Source organism: Lithobates pipiens, unplaced genomic scaffold (assembly GCF_037356315.1).
Source record: "Lithobates pipiens isolate NorthernLeopardFrog02 unplaced genomic scaffold, aLitPip1_a1.2 Scaffold_16, whole genome shotgun sequence".
Classification (NCBI taxonomy): Eukaryota; Metazoa; Chordata; class Amphibia; order Anura; family Ranidae; genus Lithobates; species Lithobates pipiens.
In genome coordinates, this window is record NW_027507748.1 from 427,209,455 (window position 1) to 427,228,020 (window position 18,566).

At 45.8% G+C, this 18,566-nt stretch overlaps 1 protein-coding gene across 5 annotated transcripts in view; it reads left to right on the forward strand.

Annotated features, from left to right (window-relative positions):
* Window positions 1–18,566, forward strand: part of DMD (dystrophin) — a 3,436,004-nt gene that overhangs the window by 1,240,378 nt on the left and 2,177,060 nt on the right. For all 5 annotated transcript variants that reach the window (XM_077482558.1, XM_077482560.1, XM_077482557.1 and 2 more), the window contains one exon: window positions 5,964–6,143. In XM_077482558.1, the coding sequence (XP_077338684.1) occupies window positions 5,964–6,143 (180 nt within the window). The remainder of the gene's footprint in view (window positions 1–5,963; window positions 6,144–18,566) is intronic.

Genomic DNA, 18,566 nt, shown 5'->3' on the forward strand with positions numbered 1-18,566 from the left:
TTTGATAATTGCCGCACGCCCAAACCAGGAAAAATACCACGAGTGCCATTATGTAAGGTCCTATGTACAACTCTTGAGAAGTGGTGGGAAATTTTGCTCAAAGATGGTTTGTGGTTGTGGAGTCAACCAGGTACCCAAGTATTTAATAGCCCTGGGGTCCCATCTAAAGAGTGAGTTGAATTTAGTCCATGTTAGTGTTCTATCTGGAAGTGATATGCTTAGAGCTTTGGATTTTGTGTAGTTAATCTTCAGATTTGAAATGTAGCCATTGTGGGCAAATTCCTTTAGTATGTTGGGGAGAGTGATTGTTGGGTTTGTTAAGAAGAACAAGAGGTCATCTGCATATGCTGCTAGCTTGAACTGAACCCTGAATCCAGTGATTGCAGTGTTCATTTTAATCAATCTAATAAAAAGTTCAAGGGACAAGATGAACAGTAGGGGGGATAGAGGGCAGTCCTGCCTAGTTCCAGTTCATATGTGAACCTTTTCAGACAGTGTGCCATTGATTTTTAGTTTTGCAGAGGGGTTTTGGTATATTGCAGAGATCCACATTAGCATATGCGGGCCTAGCCCCACATGTCTGCATACTTCCATCCTGAAATCCCATGCCACACAGTCAAAGGCTTTCTCCGTGTCAGTAGAGAGGAGAAATCCTTCGATGTACCACTCTCTTGCTGCATGGATTAGGAGGAGGGTTTTGGTAATGTTGTATTTTGCTTCTTCACCAGGCACAAAGCCCACCTGTTCCAAGCCTATAAGCTCTAGAAGAAGTGGTCCCAATCGTAGTGCTATGATTTTTGCAAAAATTTTGACATCCAGGTTTAGCAAGGATATGGGGCAGTAACTGGCACAGTCCGTGGGGTCTTTATCTAATTTTGGAATCACGGCAATGTGTGCTGACAGGAAGGCTGGTGTTACCTCCCTGAGTTTAGACATGGAGATCAGGGCTGCAGTAAGTGGTTCAGTAATAATGTTTGTGAAGGTTTTGTAATAGATGGCGGAGTAGCTTTCTTGGCCCAAGCTCTTTCCAGATTTCAGTTGTTTGATAGCTTGCCTGATCTCTAGTGGAGTGATTGGTGCTTCTAGGAGGGAGTGTCTAGGACTTGTAGGGTTGGAAGTCCGCCGTTTTTGATTAAGTAATCTTGGATGATTTGTGCCCTGTCACCCTCCATGCCCTGTTGTCCATGTTGTGGTGGTAGGTCATATAGCTTTATGTAAAATGTAATGAGAGTGAAAGTGAGCAGCTATCGCCTCGGTGGTCACATCCATATTATCATTCAGGCTTTTGATGCCGGCAATATTGTTGGTACAGGTGTGGTCTCTCAAAGCCCTGAACAAAAATCTGCTTGTCTTGTTCCCCGACTCATAATAACATTTTTTTCTTAAAAAAACAGCACGCGTTTGGTTCTGGAGTCACGTATGTGTTGCGGGTCTCTTCTAGCTTCTAGTAGTTTCTGTGCCGACTGTACTGAGTGTGACTGTGGAGGGTTTCTAAAGAGCTGATTTGTGTTATTACATTTCTAATGTTGTTTTCTCTTTCTTTTTTGCGTTTAGAACCCATTCTAATCAGTTATCCCCTGACTGTACATTTATGAGCCTCCCAAACTATGAGTGGGTCCACATCCGGCATTGAGTTATTTTTAAAGAATTCTGTCAGGGCGGAAGTGATTGAGGGAAGGAGTGATGGGTCTGTCAGTAATGAGGCGTTAAGTCTCCATGTTGGTTGTCTATGTGGAGGATCATGAGGTCCAGTGTTAGGGAGATGGGGGAGTGATCTGAAATTGATTGAATGCCTATATGGGCAGCCTTCACTGAGGAGATGTCTCTTTGTGAAATAAACAGGTAGTCTAGACGGGCGTATCTGGAGTGTGGGGTAGAGTAATATGGAAAGTCTTGGCCTTCGGGATTGAGGAAGAGCCACGTGTCTGTCAGGTTCAGAGATTTTAATAAAGATTAGATTTTTTTAGCATTCTGTAGGCGATACAGGTTTTACCAATGGAGGTGTCAGTCAGTGGATTTAGTGGAACATTAAAGTCCCCGTCCAGTATCAGGCAACCTGAGATGTTCCCAAATAATTTGTTGACAAAACATCATGTGTGCTCTGTTGGGAAAGTATACATTTGCCAATAATTTGTGCACCAGATGAATTATTAATTGAGTATGTGAACCAGCGCACGCATAAGTGCAACAGATGATAATATGCCGGCGCATGCAATAATAATATGCCATTGATAATAGCGCACGCCGTATCATTAACAGTCCATTCACATAGGAGCAACACGACTTCCAGCACGACTTTGGGAGGCAACTTAGAGACGACTTGGGTATGAATCACAACACGACTTGGGGAGACTTACAACACGACTTTAAGTTGCCCCCAGGCCAGGCGAATTTAATTTTAAATAAAAAACCAGCATGGATTCCCCTCTAAGAACATATCAGGCCTTTCAGGTCTGGTATGGATGTTAAAGGGAACCCTGTGACAAAAAAAAATGGCGTGGGGGTCCCCCTCAAAATCCATACCAGGCCCATTCCAAGCACGCAACCTGGCAGGCCGCAGGAAAAAAGGGGGGACAAGACAGCTCCCTTCCTCCTGAACCGTACCAGGCCACATGCCCTCAACATTGGGAGGGTGCTTTGGGGGTAGCCACCCAAAGCACCTTGTCCCCATGTTGATGAGGACAAGGGCCTCATCCCCACAACCAATCCCTACTGATCACAGAGAGACTGCAGCAGTCTGATCCAGCTTGCCTTCAATGGCGTCCATCCTGGATCCGATATTTTGGAGGTCTGCTTTAATTTCTCCTGTGATTTTAGCCTCTGTGGCAGCTAGGTCCCTTTCTAGGAGAGTGGAGAATTTGAGATATAGATCTTCCTCAGAAAATTGAGTGCTTTGGGTTGGAGGGCCATGAGAGAAAGAGTCAGCAAAGGCAGGTGCCACTGGCCCTGCTGGGGAGAAAGCCTGGTCCCCAAATGCATGGCTGAGCAGGGACTCTGTTAAGGCCTGTGCGGGAGTCTGAGCCTGCAATCCTGAGTCATGAGACCCAGGGGTGAAGTCTGCTACCTCCCTCTGCCAACCACTCCATTGGCTGCCACTCACCCAATTAATTAAATTCATACAACCTGCTCAGATATGGGTCTGGTATGAATTTGGGGGGGGGGGCTCCAACAATGTTTTTTTTATTTTGGCTTGGGGTTCCGCTTAAAATCCATACCAGATCCAAAGGGCCTGGTATGCATTGGGAGGGGGACCCCACGCCGTTTTTATTTTCACATTTTTCTATTGCCGGCAATAGTATTGAATTAGCAGCAGTAGTATTGTATTGCCGGAAATTTAAATGTCATTTTTTTCTCCTTTAGAAGTGTCAGTTTTTCTGCAGTACGTTTTATACACAGTGCAGGTGCATCACTTTACAGGCAGACTAAGGGGATCCCCCGAGGAATTATATTTAGAGAAATTTTTCATTTTTATTGTTTCACTTTAACCACTTGCTTACTGGGCACTTAAACAACCCTCCTGTCCAGAATTTTCAGCTTTCAGCACTGTCACATTTTGAATGACAATTGCGCAGTCATGTAACACTGTACATAAATGATATTTTTATCATCTTTTTCACACAAATAGAGCTTTCTTTTGGTGGCATTTAATCACTACTGGGGTTTTTATTTTTTGCTAAACAAACAAAAAAAAACAGAAAATTTAGAAAAAAAACAAGCATGTTTCATAATTGGTTATAAAATTTTGCAAACAGGTAATTTTTCTGCTTCATTGACATGCACTGATGAGGCTGCACTGATGGGCACTGATGGGCTGCACTGATAGGCACAGATAAGGTGGCACTGGTAAGGTGTACTGGTGAGCACTGATAAGATTGCACTGATGAGGCTGCACTGAAGGGTCGTGATAGGTGGCACTGATGGGTGGACTGATGAGTGGCACTGATGGGCACTGAAGGTCACTGACAGGTGTCATTAATAGGTAGCACTGATATATGGCACTGATAGGCACTGATGGGCACTGGTAGGTAGCACTGATGGGCAGCACTGGTGATGAGGCACTGATGGGTGGCACTGTGGGTGCTGGTATGTGGCGCTGGTGGGCACTGGTAAGCAGCACTGTTGTGCTCTGGTAGGTGGCACTGGTGGGCACAAATGACACCATGGCTTCTCTCTTTGATCAGGAATGATGTCCATCTGACAGCCACCTTTTTTTTTTCTTCTCATGCTATCAGCGTGAGGATAAAAAATAGCTGATTACCGGCTCTGTTTACATGACATAATTAGCTGTCATTGGCTGATCGACCCCTTACTCCGATCTGTGATCAGTTGGGTCTCATAGACTTGTTGATCACAGAGCGGGCCACGCGTGCCCTGCAGGGGGCTTGCAGGCCGCTCGAGCATGGGAGGATGTCTACTGATGCCCTCCTGTCATTCAGCTATAGTGCAGATGGAAAGGGGTTAAGCATCATTAAAATTACTGCTCGTTAAAATCAGTCTTTTGAAAAAAAAAATGTATTGCATTGGTACATGTCCAACAGGCTCCCATACCCTTTTTATTGCCAATAATTTGTATACAGTATATTGTAAGCCTTCAAAATTTTTACACTTGGGTCCCATAGACTTCAATGGGGTTCAGAGTTCGGATCCAAACTTTTGCTGTGTTCACCTTTTTTTTTTCTTCTCATGCTATCAGCGTGAGGATAAAAAATAGCTGATTACCGGCTCTGTTTACATGACATAATTAGATGTCATTGGCTGATCGACCCCTTACTCCGATCTGTGATCAGTTGGGTCTCATAGACTTGTTGATCACAGAGCGGGCCACGCATGCCCTGCAGGGGGCTTGCAGGCCGCTCGAGCATGGGAGGATGTCTACTGATGCCCTCCTGTCATTCAGCTATAGTGCAGATGGAAAGGGGTTAAGCATCATTAAAATCACTGCTCGTTAAAATTATTCTTTTGAAAAAAAAAATGTGTTACATTGGTACATGTCCAACAGGCTCCCATACCCTTTTTATTGCCAATAATTTGTATACAGTATATTGTAAGCCTTCAAAATTTTTACACTTGGGTCCCATAGACTTCAATGGGGTTCAGAGTTCGGATCCAAACTTTTTCTGTGTTCAGGAGTTCTGGTGCGAACTGAACAGGAGGGTTTTTGGCCTATCTCTACTCTTACACGTCTGACTCCGGGCCTCTGATAGTTTAAACAGGAAGTACAGGAGTGTGAAGTGGCATGAGTGCCTGTGGGTCTGGCTAGCAGCAGAGCAGGTGTCCACACTAGTCTGGGTAGTTATCAGTGATCTTCAGTGAAGCGGGCAAGCTGGTTGGCATCTGGTGGGCAGCATACTGACGTTAACTGGTACTGGCGATAGCAGGCAGGAGAAGCATATACTGGCAGCAGACATTAGATGAGCAGACACAGCTGAATAGTAGACAGGGATTTTTGTCAGCAAGAGGAATAGCAGAGTCAGGAAGGCTGAGTCATACACTGGAGGGACAGATCAGGTACAGAGGCACAGGCAAGAGTGTGGTCAGGGAACAAGCTGTGTCAGGAGCCAATCAGTGGAGCAGTAGCAAATGGAGCAGGCAGCAGCAGTGGTCAGAAGACAAGCCAAGGTCAATACAGACGGATTTCGGGAAGTAGTCAGGACTAGCTGGGTCAGTAAATGAATTCAGGATACAGAAAACTTGGGTCTTGGGTCACACGGAAAGCTGAAGACAAAGCAGCACTGAACCTGAGTACTAGTTCCATTTACATAGTTCATTTGGCACCACAACCATCTGCCACGAATGCGAGTAAGCATGCAGTGGTTTACAACCACTTCAATGAACTCTGCCAGAACTCTTATATTGAACATGCAAAAACAAAATGTTATGTTATAATAAACATATTAACAAATTATGTTATTGCAATTATGTTTATGTGAGACATTTAACTAAAACAGCTTGTCTTTCAATAGATTTTGAAAGGAGAACTAGAAATTAAAAAGAAGACATTGGATACATTGTACTCTCTAAGCCAGGATCTATTTTCCACACTGAAAAATAAGATGGTGTCTCAGAAAAATGATGCCAGATTGGAAAACTTTGCTCAGAGGTGGGATGATCTTGCGAAGAAGCTGGAAAGCAGTACCAAGAAGGTAGGTTGTAAGTTACTTAACAGTATATACAGAATCTTACAAAAGATAGTATACCCCTCACATTTTTGTAAATATTTTATTATATCTTTTCATGTGACAACACTGAAGAAATGATACTTTACTACAATGTAAAGTAGCGAGTGTACAGCTTGTATAACTGTAAATTTGCTGTCCCCTCAAAATAACTCAACACACAGTTATTAATGTCTAAACTGCTGGCAACAAAAGTGAGTAAACTCCTAAGTGAAAAAAGTCCAACTTGGACCCAATTAGCCATTTTCCCTCCCCGATGTCATGTAACTCATTAGTGTTACAAGGTCTCAGGTGTGAATGGGGAGCAGGTCTGTTAAATTTGGTGTTATCGCTCTCACTCTCTCATACTGGTCACTGGAAGTTCAACATGGCACCTCATAGCAAAGAACTCTGTGAGGATCTGAAAAAAAGAATTGTTGAGCTACATAAAGATGGCTTAGGCTATAAGAAGATTACTAAGACCCTGAAACTGCAGCATGGTGGCAAAAACCATACAGCAGTTTAACAGGACAAGTTCCACTCAGAACAGGCCTCGCCATGGTCGACCAAGGAAGTTGAGTGCACGTGCTCAGCGTCATATCCAGAGGTTGTCTTTGGGAAAGAGACCTATGAGTGCTGCCAGCATTGCTGCAGAGGTTGAAGGCCTGGGGGAGGTCAGCCTGTCAGTGCTCAGACCATATGCCGCATACTGCATCCAATTGGTCTGCATGGCTGTCATCTCAGAAGGAAGCCTCTTCTAAAAATGATGCACTAGAAAGCCCGCAGACAGTTTGCCGAAGACAAGCAGACTAAGGACATGGATTACTGGAACCATGTCCTGTGGTCTGATGACACCAAGATAAACTTATTTGGTTCTGATGGTGTCAAGCGTGTGTGGTGGCAACCAGGTGAAGAGTACAAAGGCAAGTGTGTCATGCCTATAGTCAAGCATGGTGGTGGGAGTGTCATGGTCTGGGGCTGCATGAGTGCTGCTGGCACTGGGGAGCTACAGTTCATTGAGACAACCATGAATGCCAACATGTATGGTAACATACTGAAACAGAGCATGATCCCCTCCCTTTGGAGACTTGGCCACAGGGCAGTATTCCAACCTGATAACGACCCCAAACACACCTCCAAGATTACCACTGCCTTGCTAAAGAAGCTGAGGGTAAAGGTGATGCACTGGCCAAGCATGTCTCCAGACCTAAACCCCATTGAGCATCTGTGGGGCTTCCTCAAACAGAAGGTGGGGAGCGCAAAATCTCTAACATCCACCAGCTCCCTGATAACATCATGGAGGAGTGGAAGAGGACTCTAGTGGCAACCTGTGAAGCTCTGGTGAACTCCATGCCCAAGAGGGTTAAGGCAGTGCTGGAAAATAGTGGGGGCCACACAAAATATTGACACTTTGAGCCCAATTTGGCAAATTTACACTGTTACACAAGCTATGCACTCACTACTTTACATTGTAGCAAAGTGTTGATTTCTTCAGTGTTGTCACATGAAAAGATATAATAAAATATTTACAAAAATGTGAAGGGTGTACTTTTGTGAGATACTGCACTTTATGTGGTTTTTTTTGCATATGGAGCAATTTCACAAAAGAATAATTGCTTACAGCATTTCTGATCATGGGCAGTATTCACTGTGCTAAATTTCTTTCATGAGGGGTGGAACATCATATGAAAACTTTTATAGTTGGGTTAGAACTGGGCTTACGCAGATTTAGTGTTTGGGTAGGTATGAGCTGTGCCTGATTTGTATCAGGGTATAATACATAAAAGCTGGCAAAATGAATTGGTTGACATGCAAGTTATATATTGCACACCGTTTGACACACACTGTAGCTGAGCAAAAACGTGTCCTAATGTCCTAATGTTCTGTAAATAAGATGAATGTCATATTGGAGTAGCTTGTGCTGATTCTAGCATGTGTGCAATAAATTCATGTACATTTCTGACAGATACAAAAATCATTTTGCACCAGAACTTGCAAACAGGCAAAATATTTGTGAACACACGAACACCGTTAAAGTCTATGGGACGCGAACATGAAAAATCAAAAGTGCTAATTTTAAAGGCTTATATGCATGTTATTGACATAAAAAGTGTTTTTTCGGGAACCATGTCCTGCCCCAGGGGACATGTATCAATGCAAAAAAAAAGTTTTTGGCTGTTTTTTCAGGAGCAGTGGTTTTAATAATGCTTAACGTGAAACAATAACAATGAAATAATCCTTTAAATATCATCATGCCTGGGGTGTGTCCTTAGTATGCCTGTAAAGCAATGAATCTTTCCCATGTTTAGAACAGTACCACTGTAAAATGAAAATTTAAACCGCTAGTGACTATAATGAATTGTCGAATCCCAGCAATATAGATACAAATCATAAAAAAAAACTGCATGGGTTCCCCCCAGACCATTACCAGACCCTTTGAATATTAGGGGGAACCCCACACCAAGTTTTTTGAAAATTGCGTGGAGGTCCCTCCAAAATCCATACCAGGCCCTCCAGGTCTGGTATAGATATCAAGGGGTAAAATAAAATGGCGTAGGGGCCCACCCAAAATCCATACCAGACCCTTATCCGAGCATGCAACCCGGCAGGCCGCAGGAAAAGGGGGGGATGAGAGAGCTCCCCTCCTCCTGAAATGTACCAGGCCACATGCCCTCAACATGGGGATGGTGTTTTGGTGTCTCTCCTAAAACACCTTGTCCCCATGTTGATGGGGACAAGGGCCTCTTCCCCACAACCCTTACCCAGTGGTTGTGGGGGTCTGTGGAATGGGGGCGTATCAGAATCTGGAAGCCCCCTTTAACAAGGGGACCCCCAGATCCCACCCCCCTATGTGAATGGGGTACATTGTACCCCTACACATTCGCCAAAAAAAAGAGTCAAAATGGTAAAAATGACAGTAGACAATCTGTAGCAAGTCCTTTATTAAAAAAATAAAATAAAAGTGCCCCGCAATGTTAATTCACAAAAAACTGAAAAACTCCACCTCTATGGGAGATGACCCGCGGCAGTAGGCTTATTTACAATGACAGCTGTTATATAGCTGAGGATGGGGCCAGGCAGTGATATAAACCTGTGACCTCACCCCCTTCTGACATCATGTGATGTCACGTAACGTCATAGGGGGTCGGGCCACCCATTTACATCACTGGAAAAAGCCTGCAGTCGGAGGATGCTTCCCATCAAGGCGCAGTTTTTCTGTTTTTTGTTTTTTCCTTGGGTCATCAGGACTGTCACTGAAGATGAATGGACATTGTGAGACATTTAAAAAAAAATTAATAAAGGACTTGTCCCAAAATGTCTACTGTCATTTTTACCTTTTTGACACTTTTTTGGTGAATGTGTAGGGGTACAATGTGGCCCTTGTCCCCATCCACATGGGGACAATGTGTTTTAGGGGACCCCAAAACACCATCCCCATATTGAGGGCATGTGGCCTGGTATGGTTCAGGAGGGAGCCACTCTCTCACTCCCCCCTTTTCCTGTGGCCTGCCAGGTTGCGTGCTTGGATAAGGGTCTGGTATAGATTATGGGACAACCCTCACGCCATTTTTCTTTTACATTTTGGTGTGGGGGTCCCCTTAAAATCCATACCAGACTTGAAGGACCTGGTATGGATTGTTGGGGGGACCCCCACGCAATTTTATTTCTATTTTGGCACAGCGTTCCCCTTATTTTCCATACCAGACGCAAAGGGCCTGGTAGCAGACTGGGGGGAACCCATGCCACTTTTTTCAAATATTTTTATGTACATTGCCGGGATCCACAATACATTACAGTCGCAAACAGTTTTAAAGGACATTTTTTCCTTTACAAATGTAATTTTGCTGCACTCATTCATAAAACTATGTATGGCTGCCGTGTAAGCAGCCTTACATAGTGTGGGGAGTGGACTCAGCCCCCTGAGCCATGATTGGCCAAAGGCACCTGGTGAATGGATGGACACCCTTACATTTGACTCAAACATCAGGCTCATCCCTATTCACCAACATATGTCACACAAGGGGAACACTTATCTAATGAGTCTCTGCACCACTCCTTATGGGTTTCAGGGAATGTGCACTGTTCATTTTTATAATACCATATCTTCCTTCTACATATCGTAATAGAGAAATGTTAAGCCATAGTTGTAGATTTATGAGAAATGCAGTGGCAATATACATGCAGTTGTTCACTGTTTGCTGTTATAACATGTTATACACAAAATATAAAACCCATCTCCATGAATTAGAAAAAAATTACCATTGAAGTGGACCCTCACTGCAAAGGTTAAATGCTTGTTACAATATGTCCAGGGGTGCAGAACAAGGGAGTGAATATTTATTTATATATACAGTGCCTTGGAAAAGTATTCATACCTCTTAAAATGTTTCACATTTTGTCATGTTACAACCAAATACATAAATGTATTTCATTGTGATTTTATGTGATAGACCAACACAAGGTGGCACATAATTGTGAAGTGGAAGGAAAATGATAAATGGTTTTCAAAATGTTTTACAAATAAATATGTGAAAAGTGTGGCGTGCACTTGTATTTAGTCCCCCTGAGTCAATACTTTGTAGAACCACCTTTTGCTGAAATTACAGCTGCAAGTCTTTTTGGGTATGTCTCTATCAGCTTAGAGAGTGGCATTTTGCTCATTCCTCTTTGCAAAATAACTCAAGCTCTGTCAGATTGGATGGGGAGCATCTGTGAAAGGCAATTTTCTTTGTTTGCCACCGATTCAAAATTGTATTTAGGTCTTGACTTTGACTTGGCCATTCTAACACATATGCTTTGATCTAAACCATTCCATTGTAGCTCTGGCTGTATGTTTAGGGTAATTGTCCTGCTGGAAGGTGAACCTCCGCCCTAGTCTCAAGTCTTTTGCAGACTCTAAGGCCGCGTACACACGGGCGGACTGTTCGCCCAACTTTGTCCGCTCAACAGTGTTTCAGCGGACAGTCCGCTCGTGTGTGGGCTTCAGCGGACAGTTTCAGCGGACAGTCTGACAAACAAAGTTTTTCGGAATTTCCGTAAGACAGTCCGCTGAAACTTGGTTTCAGCGGACAGTCCGCTCGTGTGTAGGCTTGTTCGACAAACTAAGTTTCGCGCATGCTCAGAAAGGATTTACATGGCGAAGGTTGCATTGCAGTGTATTGGACGTCGAATTTCTCGTCCCGTCGTACGTGCCGTTCACGTCATCGCGCACGCTTTCAGCGGACTGTTCGTTCATCGTGTGTGGTCAAGTCCGTTCATGCAAATTTTGAGCGGACTGTTTGTCAGATTGTTTGACGAACAAAGTTGGGCGAACAGTCCGCCTGTGTGTACGCGGCCTCAGAGGCTAAGCATCCCCGCAAAATAATGCTGCCACCACCATGTTTCATGATGGGGATGGTGTGTTCAGGGTGATGTGCAGTGTTAGTTTTCCGCCACACATAGCGTTTTGCTTTTAGGCCAAAAAGTTACATTTTGGTCTTATCTGACCAGAGCACCTTCTTCCACATGTTTGCTGTGTCCCATGCATGGCTTCTTGTGAACTGCAAAAGGGACTTCTTATGGCTTTCTTTCAACAATGGCTTGTTACTCTTCCACATGGCCAGAATTGTCGAGTGTACAGTAGGTGACCACGATATTGTGTCAATCTCACCGCTTCTATCGGCGAGATTGACACCCTACGAGCTCCATCGCAGGAGCCAGCGCCGAGCTGGCTCGCATCAGGAAAGGAAAAGTTTATTTTCCTTTCGCGATAAGCGACAAGCATCGCTGCCCGGGTTGACACTGGTGCGGGGATCCAAATTGGATTGCCGCCAATACCAGGCACTGTGTTTGATATGAATCCTAAGGGAGAACTCCACGCCAAATGAAAAAAAAAACGGCATGGGTTCCCCCTTTGGAGGCATACCAGGCCCTTTTTAAGATTTTAAGGGGAATCCCCTACGCTGAAAAAACGGCGTGGGCCCCCCAAATCCATATCAGACCCCTATCCAAGCACGCAGCCCGGCCGGTCAGGAAAGGAGGTGGGGACGAGTGAGTGGCCCCCCACTCCTGACCCGTACCAGACCACGTGCTCTCAACATGGGGGGTGCCTTGGGGAAGGGGGGACCGCGCGGCCCCCCACCCCAAAGCACCTTGTCCCCATGTTTATGAGGACAAGGGCCTCTTCCCGACAACCCTGGCCATTGGTTGTCGGGGTCTGTGGGCGGGGGACTTATCGGAATCCGGGAGCCCCCTTTAATAAGGGGGCCCCCAGATAGGGGGGGCCGCGCGCCCCCCCTTCCCCAAGGCACCCCCCCATGTTGAGGGCACGCGGCCTGGTATGGCTCAGGAAGGGAGTGCTCGCTTATCCCCACCCCCTTTCCTGACCGGCTGGGCTGTGTGCTCGGATAGGGGTCTGGTATGGATTTTGGGGGACCCCACGCCGTTCTTTCAGCATGGGGGATTCCCCTTAAAATCCCTACCGGACCTAAGGGCCTGGTATGCCCCCGAGAAGGCGTGCAGGCTTCATGAGTGAGACGACATTATCGCCGCTCTCTCGCTCTCGCTACTATAGGAAAATTACATTTTCCTATTGCAGCCAGCGCGAGAACCAGCGCAACGGGATCGCGCTGGTTAGAGAAGCCTGTCGCTGGGAACCAGCGTGACAGGATCGCGCTGAAAACACAATATCGGCGGCACCTACTGTATGACTAATTGTTGTCCTGTAGACAGATTATTCCACCTGAGCTGTGGATCTCTACAGCTCCTCCAGAGGTACCGTGGACCTCTTGGCTGTTTCTCTGATTAATGCTCTCCTTGCCTGGCCTGTCAGTTTAGGTAGATGGCTATGTCTTGGTAGGTTTGCAGTTATGCCATACTCTTTTCATGTTCAGGTGATGGATTGAACAGTGCTCTGTGAGGCCGCGTACACACGGGCGGATTGTCTGTCTAACTTAGTCCGCTGAACCGCATTTCAGCGGACAATCCGCTCGTGTGTGGGCTTCAGCGGACTTTTTCAGCGGACTGTCTGACGAACAAAGTCTTACGGAATTTCCGTAATTTTGTCCGTCCAAACTTGGTTTCAGCGGGCAGTCCGCTCGTGTGTAGGCAAGTTGGACAGACTAAGTATGGCGCATGCTCAGAAAGGATTTACACGGCCGAAGGTTGCATTGCAGTGTATAGGACGTAGTTTTTCTAGTCCCGTCGTACGTGCTGTACACGTCATCGCGCACGCTTTCAGCGAACTGTCTGCTCATCGTGTGTGGTCAAGTCCGTTCATTCAAATTTTGAACGGACTGTCTGTCGGATTGTCTGACGAACTTAGTTGGGCAGACAATCCGCCCGTGTGTACGTGGCCTTAGGCCGCGTACACACGGGCGGACTGTTCGTCCAACTTTGTCCGCTGAACAGTGTTTCAGCGGACAGTCCGCTCGTGTGTGGGCTTTCAGCGGACAGTTTCAGCGGACAGTTTGACGGACAAAGTCTTTCGGAAATTCCGAAAAACTGTCCACTGAAACTTTGTTTGAGCTAACAGTCCGCCCGTGTGTAGGCTACTTTCGAAATGAGCAAACTGTTCCCGCTCGGAGGAAAGTCTGCTCATTTCGAGCGCGTGTGAAGGTAGGCGGGGCCCGCGATGGAGACGTCGCGGGCTCCGCCGCCTGGAATGGACTTAAAGGGGAACCCCAACGCCGAAAAAAATCGGCGTGGGGGTCCCCCCAAAGTCCACAACAGACCCTTGTCCGAGCACGCTACCCGGCCGGCCAGGAAAGGGGGGCGAGCGAGCGCGCCCCCCTCCTGAGCCGTACCAGGCCGCGTGCCCTCAACATGGGGGGTGCCTTGGGGAAGGGGGGGCCGCGCGGCCCCCCCACCCCAAAGCACCTTGTCCCCATGTTGATGAGGACAAGGGCCTCTTCCCGACAACCCTGGCCGTTGGTTGTCGGGGTCTGCGGGCAGGGGGCTTATCGGAATCCGGGAGCCCCCTTTAAGAAGGGGGCCCCCGGATACCGGCCCCCCACCCTATGTGAATGAGTATGGGGTACAATGTACCCCTACCCATTCACCTGTAAAATAAAAGTACCCAAAAAAAAAACACAACACACGAGAAAAAATATTTTATTGCACAGCTCCGGGGGTCTTCCGTCTTCGGGGGTCTTCTCGCCGGACTCCTCCGCTATCTTCGTGTAGCTCTTTTACTAGCGGAGGAGTCCGGCTTTCTTCCTCCCCGCCGCCGGCCTCTTCTCCCGACTTCGGGGGTCTTGTCCCCCTCTTCGGTTCTTCTGCCGGGCCACCGCGCCTTCTTGTAGCTCTTTTGCAGGCGGTGGCCCGGTCTTCTGTCGCCGCCGCCTTCCGTTCTTCTGCCGGGCCACCGCGCCTTCTTATAGCTCTTTTGCAGGCGGTGGCCCGGTCTTCTGTCGCCGCTGTCGCCGTCGCCGCCTTCCGTTCTTCTTCTTCTTGTTCTTGTTCTTCTTCTCCAGGAGATGTTGACACGACGCTCTCTCCGGCCGGAATGCCAGAGCCGCCCTGCGCTGCCACTTATATAGTGCCAATGGGGCGGTGTCACATGGTATATGTCACATGGGTTGGTCACATGGGTTGATGTCACATGGGGACTATGACATCGTAAGGGGGTGGGGTCACCATGTGACATCAACCCATGTGACCAACCCATGTGACATATACCATGTGACACCGCCCCATTGGCACTATATAAGTGGCAGCGCAGGGCGGCTCTGGCATTCCGGCCGGAGAGAGCGACGTGTCAACATCTCCTGGAGAAGAAGAAGAAGAACAAGAAGAAGAAGAAGAACAGAAGGCGGCGACGGCGACAGCGGCGACAGAAGACCGGGCCACCGCCTGCAAAAGAGCTACAAGAAGGCGCGGTGGCCCGGCAGAAGAACCGAAGAGGGGGACAAGACCCCCGAAGTCGGGAGAAGAGGCCGGCGGCGGGGAGGAAGAAAGCCGGACTCCTCCGCTAGTAAAAGAGCTACACGAAGATAGTGGAGGAGTCCGGCGAGAAGACCCCCGAAGACGGAAGACCCCCGGAGCTGTGCAATAAAATATTTTTTCTCGTGTGTTGTGTTTTTTTTTTGGGTACTTTTATTTTACAGGTGAATGGGTAGGGGTACATTGTACCCCATACTCATTCACATAGGGTGGGGGGCCGGTATCCGGGGGCCCCCTTCTTAAAGGGGGCTCCCGGATTCCGATAAGCCCCCTGCCCGCAGACCCCGACAACCAACGGCCAGGGTTGTCGGGAAGAGGCCCTTGTCCTCATCAACATGGCGGCCCCCCCTTCCCCAAGGCACCCCCCATGTTGAGGGCACGCGGCCTGGTACGGCTCAGGAGGGGGGGCGCGCTCGCTCGCCCCCCTTTCCTGGCCGGCCGGGTAGCGTGCTCGGACAAGGGTCTGTTGTGGACTTTGGGGGGACCCCCACGCTGATTTTTTTCGGCGTTGGGGTTCCCCTTTAAGTCCATTCCAGGCGGCGGAGCCCGCGACGTCTCCTTCACGGGCCCCGCCTACCTGTACACGCGCTCGAAATGGGCGGACTTGCCTCCGCCTTACGTGGGCGAGTCCGTTCATTTCAAAAGTTGAGCGAACTGTTTGGCAAACAGTTCGCTGAAACAGTCCGCTCGTGTGTGGGCAAGTCCGCTCATGCAAATTTTGAGCGGACTGTTGCGGCAACTGTTTGACGAACAAAGTTTCAGCGAACAGTCCCCGCGTGTGTACGCGGCCTTAGATGTTCAAAGCTTGGAATATTTTTTTATAACCTAACCCTGCTTTAAACTTCTCCACTACTTTATCCCTGACTTGTCGCATGTGTTTCTTGGCCTTTATAATGCTGTTTGTTAACTAAGGTTCTCTAACAAACCTCTGAGAGCTTCACAGAGCAACTGTATTTATACTGAGATTAAATTACACACAGTGACTCTATTTACTAATTAGGTGACTTCTGAAGTCAATTGGTTCCACTAGATTTTAGTTGGGGTTATCAGAGTAAAGGGGGCTGAATACAAATGCACACCACACTTTTCAGATATTCATTTGTAAAAAAATTATGAAAACCATTTATAATTTTCCTTCAACTATGTGCCACTTTGTGTTGGTCTATCACATAAAATCCCAATAAGATACATGCACGTTTTTGGTTGTAACATGACAAAATTTGGAAAATTTCAAGGGGTGTGACTACTTTAAAGGCACTGTGTGTGTGTGTGTGTGTGTGTGTGTGTGTGTGTGTGTGTGTGTGTGTGTGTGTGTGTGTGTGTGTGTGTGTGTGTGTATATATGTATATATATATATATATTGTTGTGAGTGTGACATGGAATCTTAATAATACATATGGGAAATTTAAATGACATAAAATGTTAGTGTTTGGCCCAGTGCCTCCAACCTTACGGTAAAAATTTGAACTTTGATCAGTAACAAACCACAATAACTTCCTGAGTTTGTTAATGTATGGGGAATTCTTACCAATGTATAAATATCTCCCAATAAAATGAATAAGTAAATATTTTTTATTAATTTACAAGTATACTTATACAATTTCCTACTGAACCGGGATTTCTGGTGATTAATATTTCATACACCCTACCAAATTCATCAACACGGCAATAAAACTATTTTCCTATTCCTATTCCTATTCCCATTCCTATTTTTGATAAATAACCCAAGGGTAGCCCAAATGACTATGTTAAAAAAAAATTGTGATAATCGCGCCTTAAGTTCGAAAACACAATATCTCTTGTCACTCGGAAAAACAATCCTCTAAATTTCTCTGCCCGAAAGGAATACAAAGTATGTCTCGTGGAGTCAACAGATAGATATTATCAATTTGAATGAAATATTAATTTTACAGCGCTACCAGATTGAATGGGGCGATAAATAATTTCCCTGGGACCACAGTAGCCAAATTTGTTGTAATACAGGTTGATATTGATTTCACCCACAAGTGGCTTCAACACGCAAGGCCAATAATGTGGGACAATTTTTAAATACTAAACTACCCTTCACGCATTATTGGATAAGATGAAATGTAAACAGTAAAATACACTTCCTCTAAGTTTTCCCTTCACACAGTATTGGATAAGATACAATGTATACAGTAAGATACAATTGCTATGATTTTGGGAAGAGAAAATATTATCAATAATTATATGGTCAGTATCTCACCACTGTTTAAAGCAGTGTTTCTCAAATCCAGTCCTCAGGCCCCCCCAACAGGTCATGTTTTCAGGTTTTCCATTATTTTTCACAGGTGATTTGATCAGTTTCACTGCCTTAGCAATTACCACAGCCGTTTCATCTGAGGGAAATCCTGAAAACATGACCCGTTGGGGGGGCCTGAGGACCGGATTTGAGAAACACTGGTTTAAAGGAAAGAATGTATATTCGATTTGTCCTAGCAGCAATGTTCAATGAGATGGGGAGTGGTCGCTTATTACCAAATTTGTGTTGGTCCAGAGGGTGTATGTCAGCGTGTGGGTCTGTGGTCCTCTCTCCCTTTTATCCCCTTTTGTATAGTGCAAATTCTTAGATGGCTACTTCCCTCACTTCATGTTTACCATCTGGTGATTGGTTGGTTCCAAATAAGGGAGGTAACTGCCCTGATTCTCACCCGCCCATTTGTGATCATGGTAAAGGTGTAATCAGAATAGTGTTATTATGAAATGTGTTTTAACATGTTTCATGTTAATATAATATGGCGATTGTTGGCCTTTTGCTGTTCTCATCTCATGTACCTTGTTGGCTAAAAGAAATCTCCACCTAACCAAATATATTGAGATTGACAGAGATTTATGGAATTAAACAACATCACCTTTTAACCATACCAGACTGGTGCCAAATCCTTGTCAAATACACTGATGACTACAGTACACATTGATTCTTCCAAAATGCATTGCAACATTGTAATTTAACATATTATATATCCATATCTATATAGGTACATAATATGTATACATATACTCTTAGTTCTGTTTCAACTTGTGACTGGTGTCCTTCTGGTGTATAATTAACCGGATGTCTTCTGCCATCATCTGGGGAAAAGTCAACACTGGGTTCTTTCTAAGGAGACAATCTCACCCTTTGAAACAATGGGGTTATTTACCATGGCTTTCCTTTGCTCAAAGGCTCTGCTATCTGGATCTCAAAACACTAGTTTGACCATTTTCAGTTTCATGTCAAGTGGCACTATTGATCAGGTTACTCTGCTTCAACTTAATGTTTGTATATTGACATCAGCCTTTTCTGTTGGGGGGTTGGGGGGAGGGGGGTGCTCTCCTGGAATGACGACTCCTTGGCTGATTGTTTCATGAATTATGATATATATAAATATATATATTTATTTTTACACACTTTATACTGTGTGTATATATATATATTATCTTCTAAAAGTGAACATTTTTAAATATTTGATAATTGCTAGTTCTGCA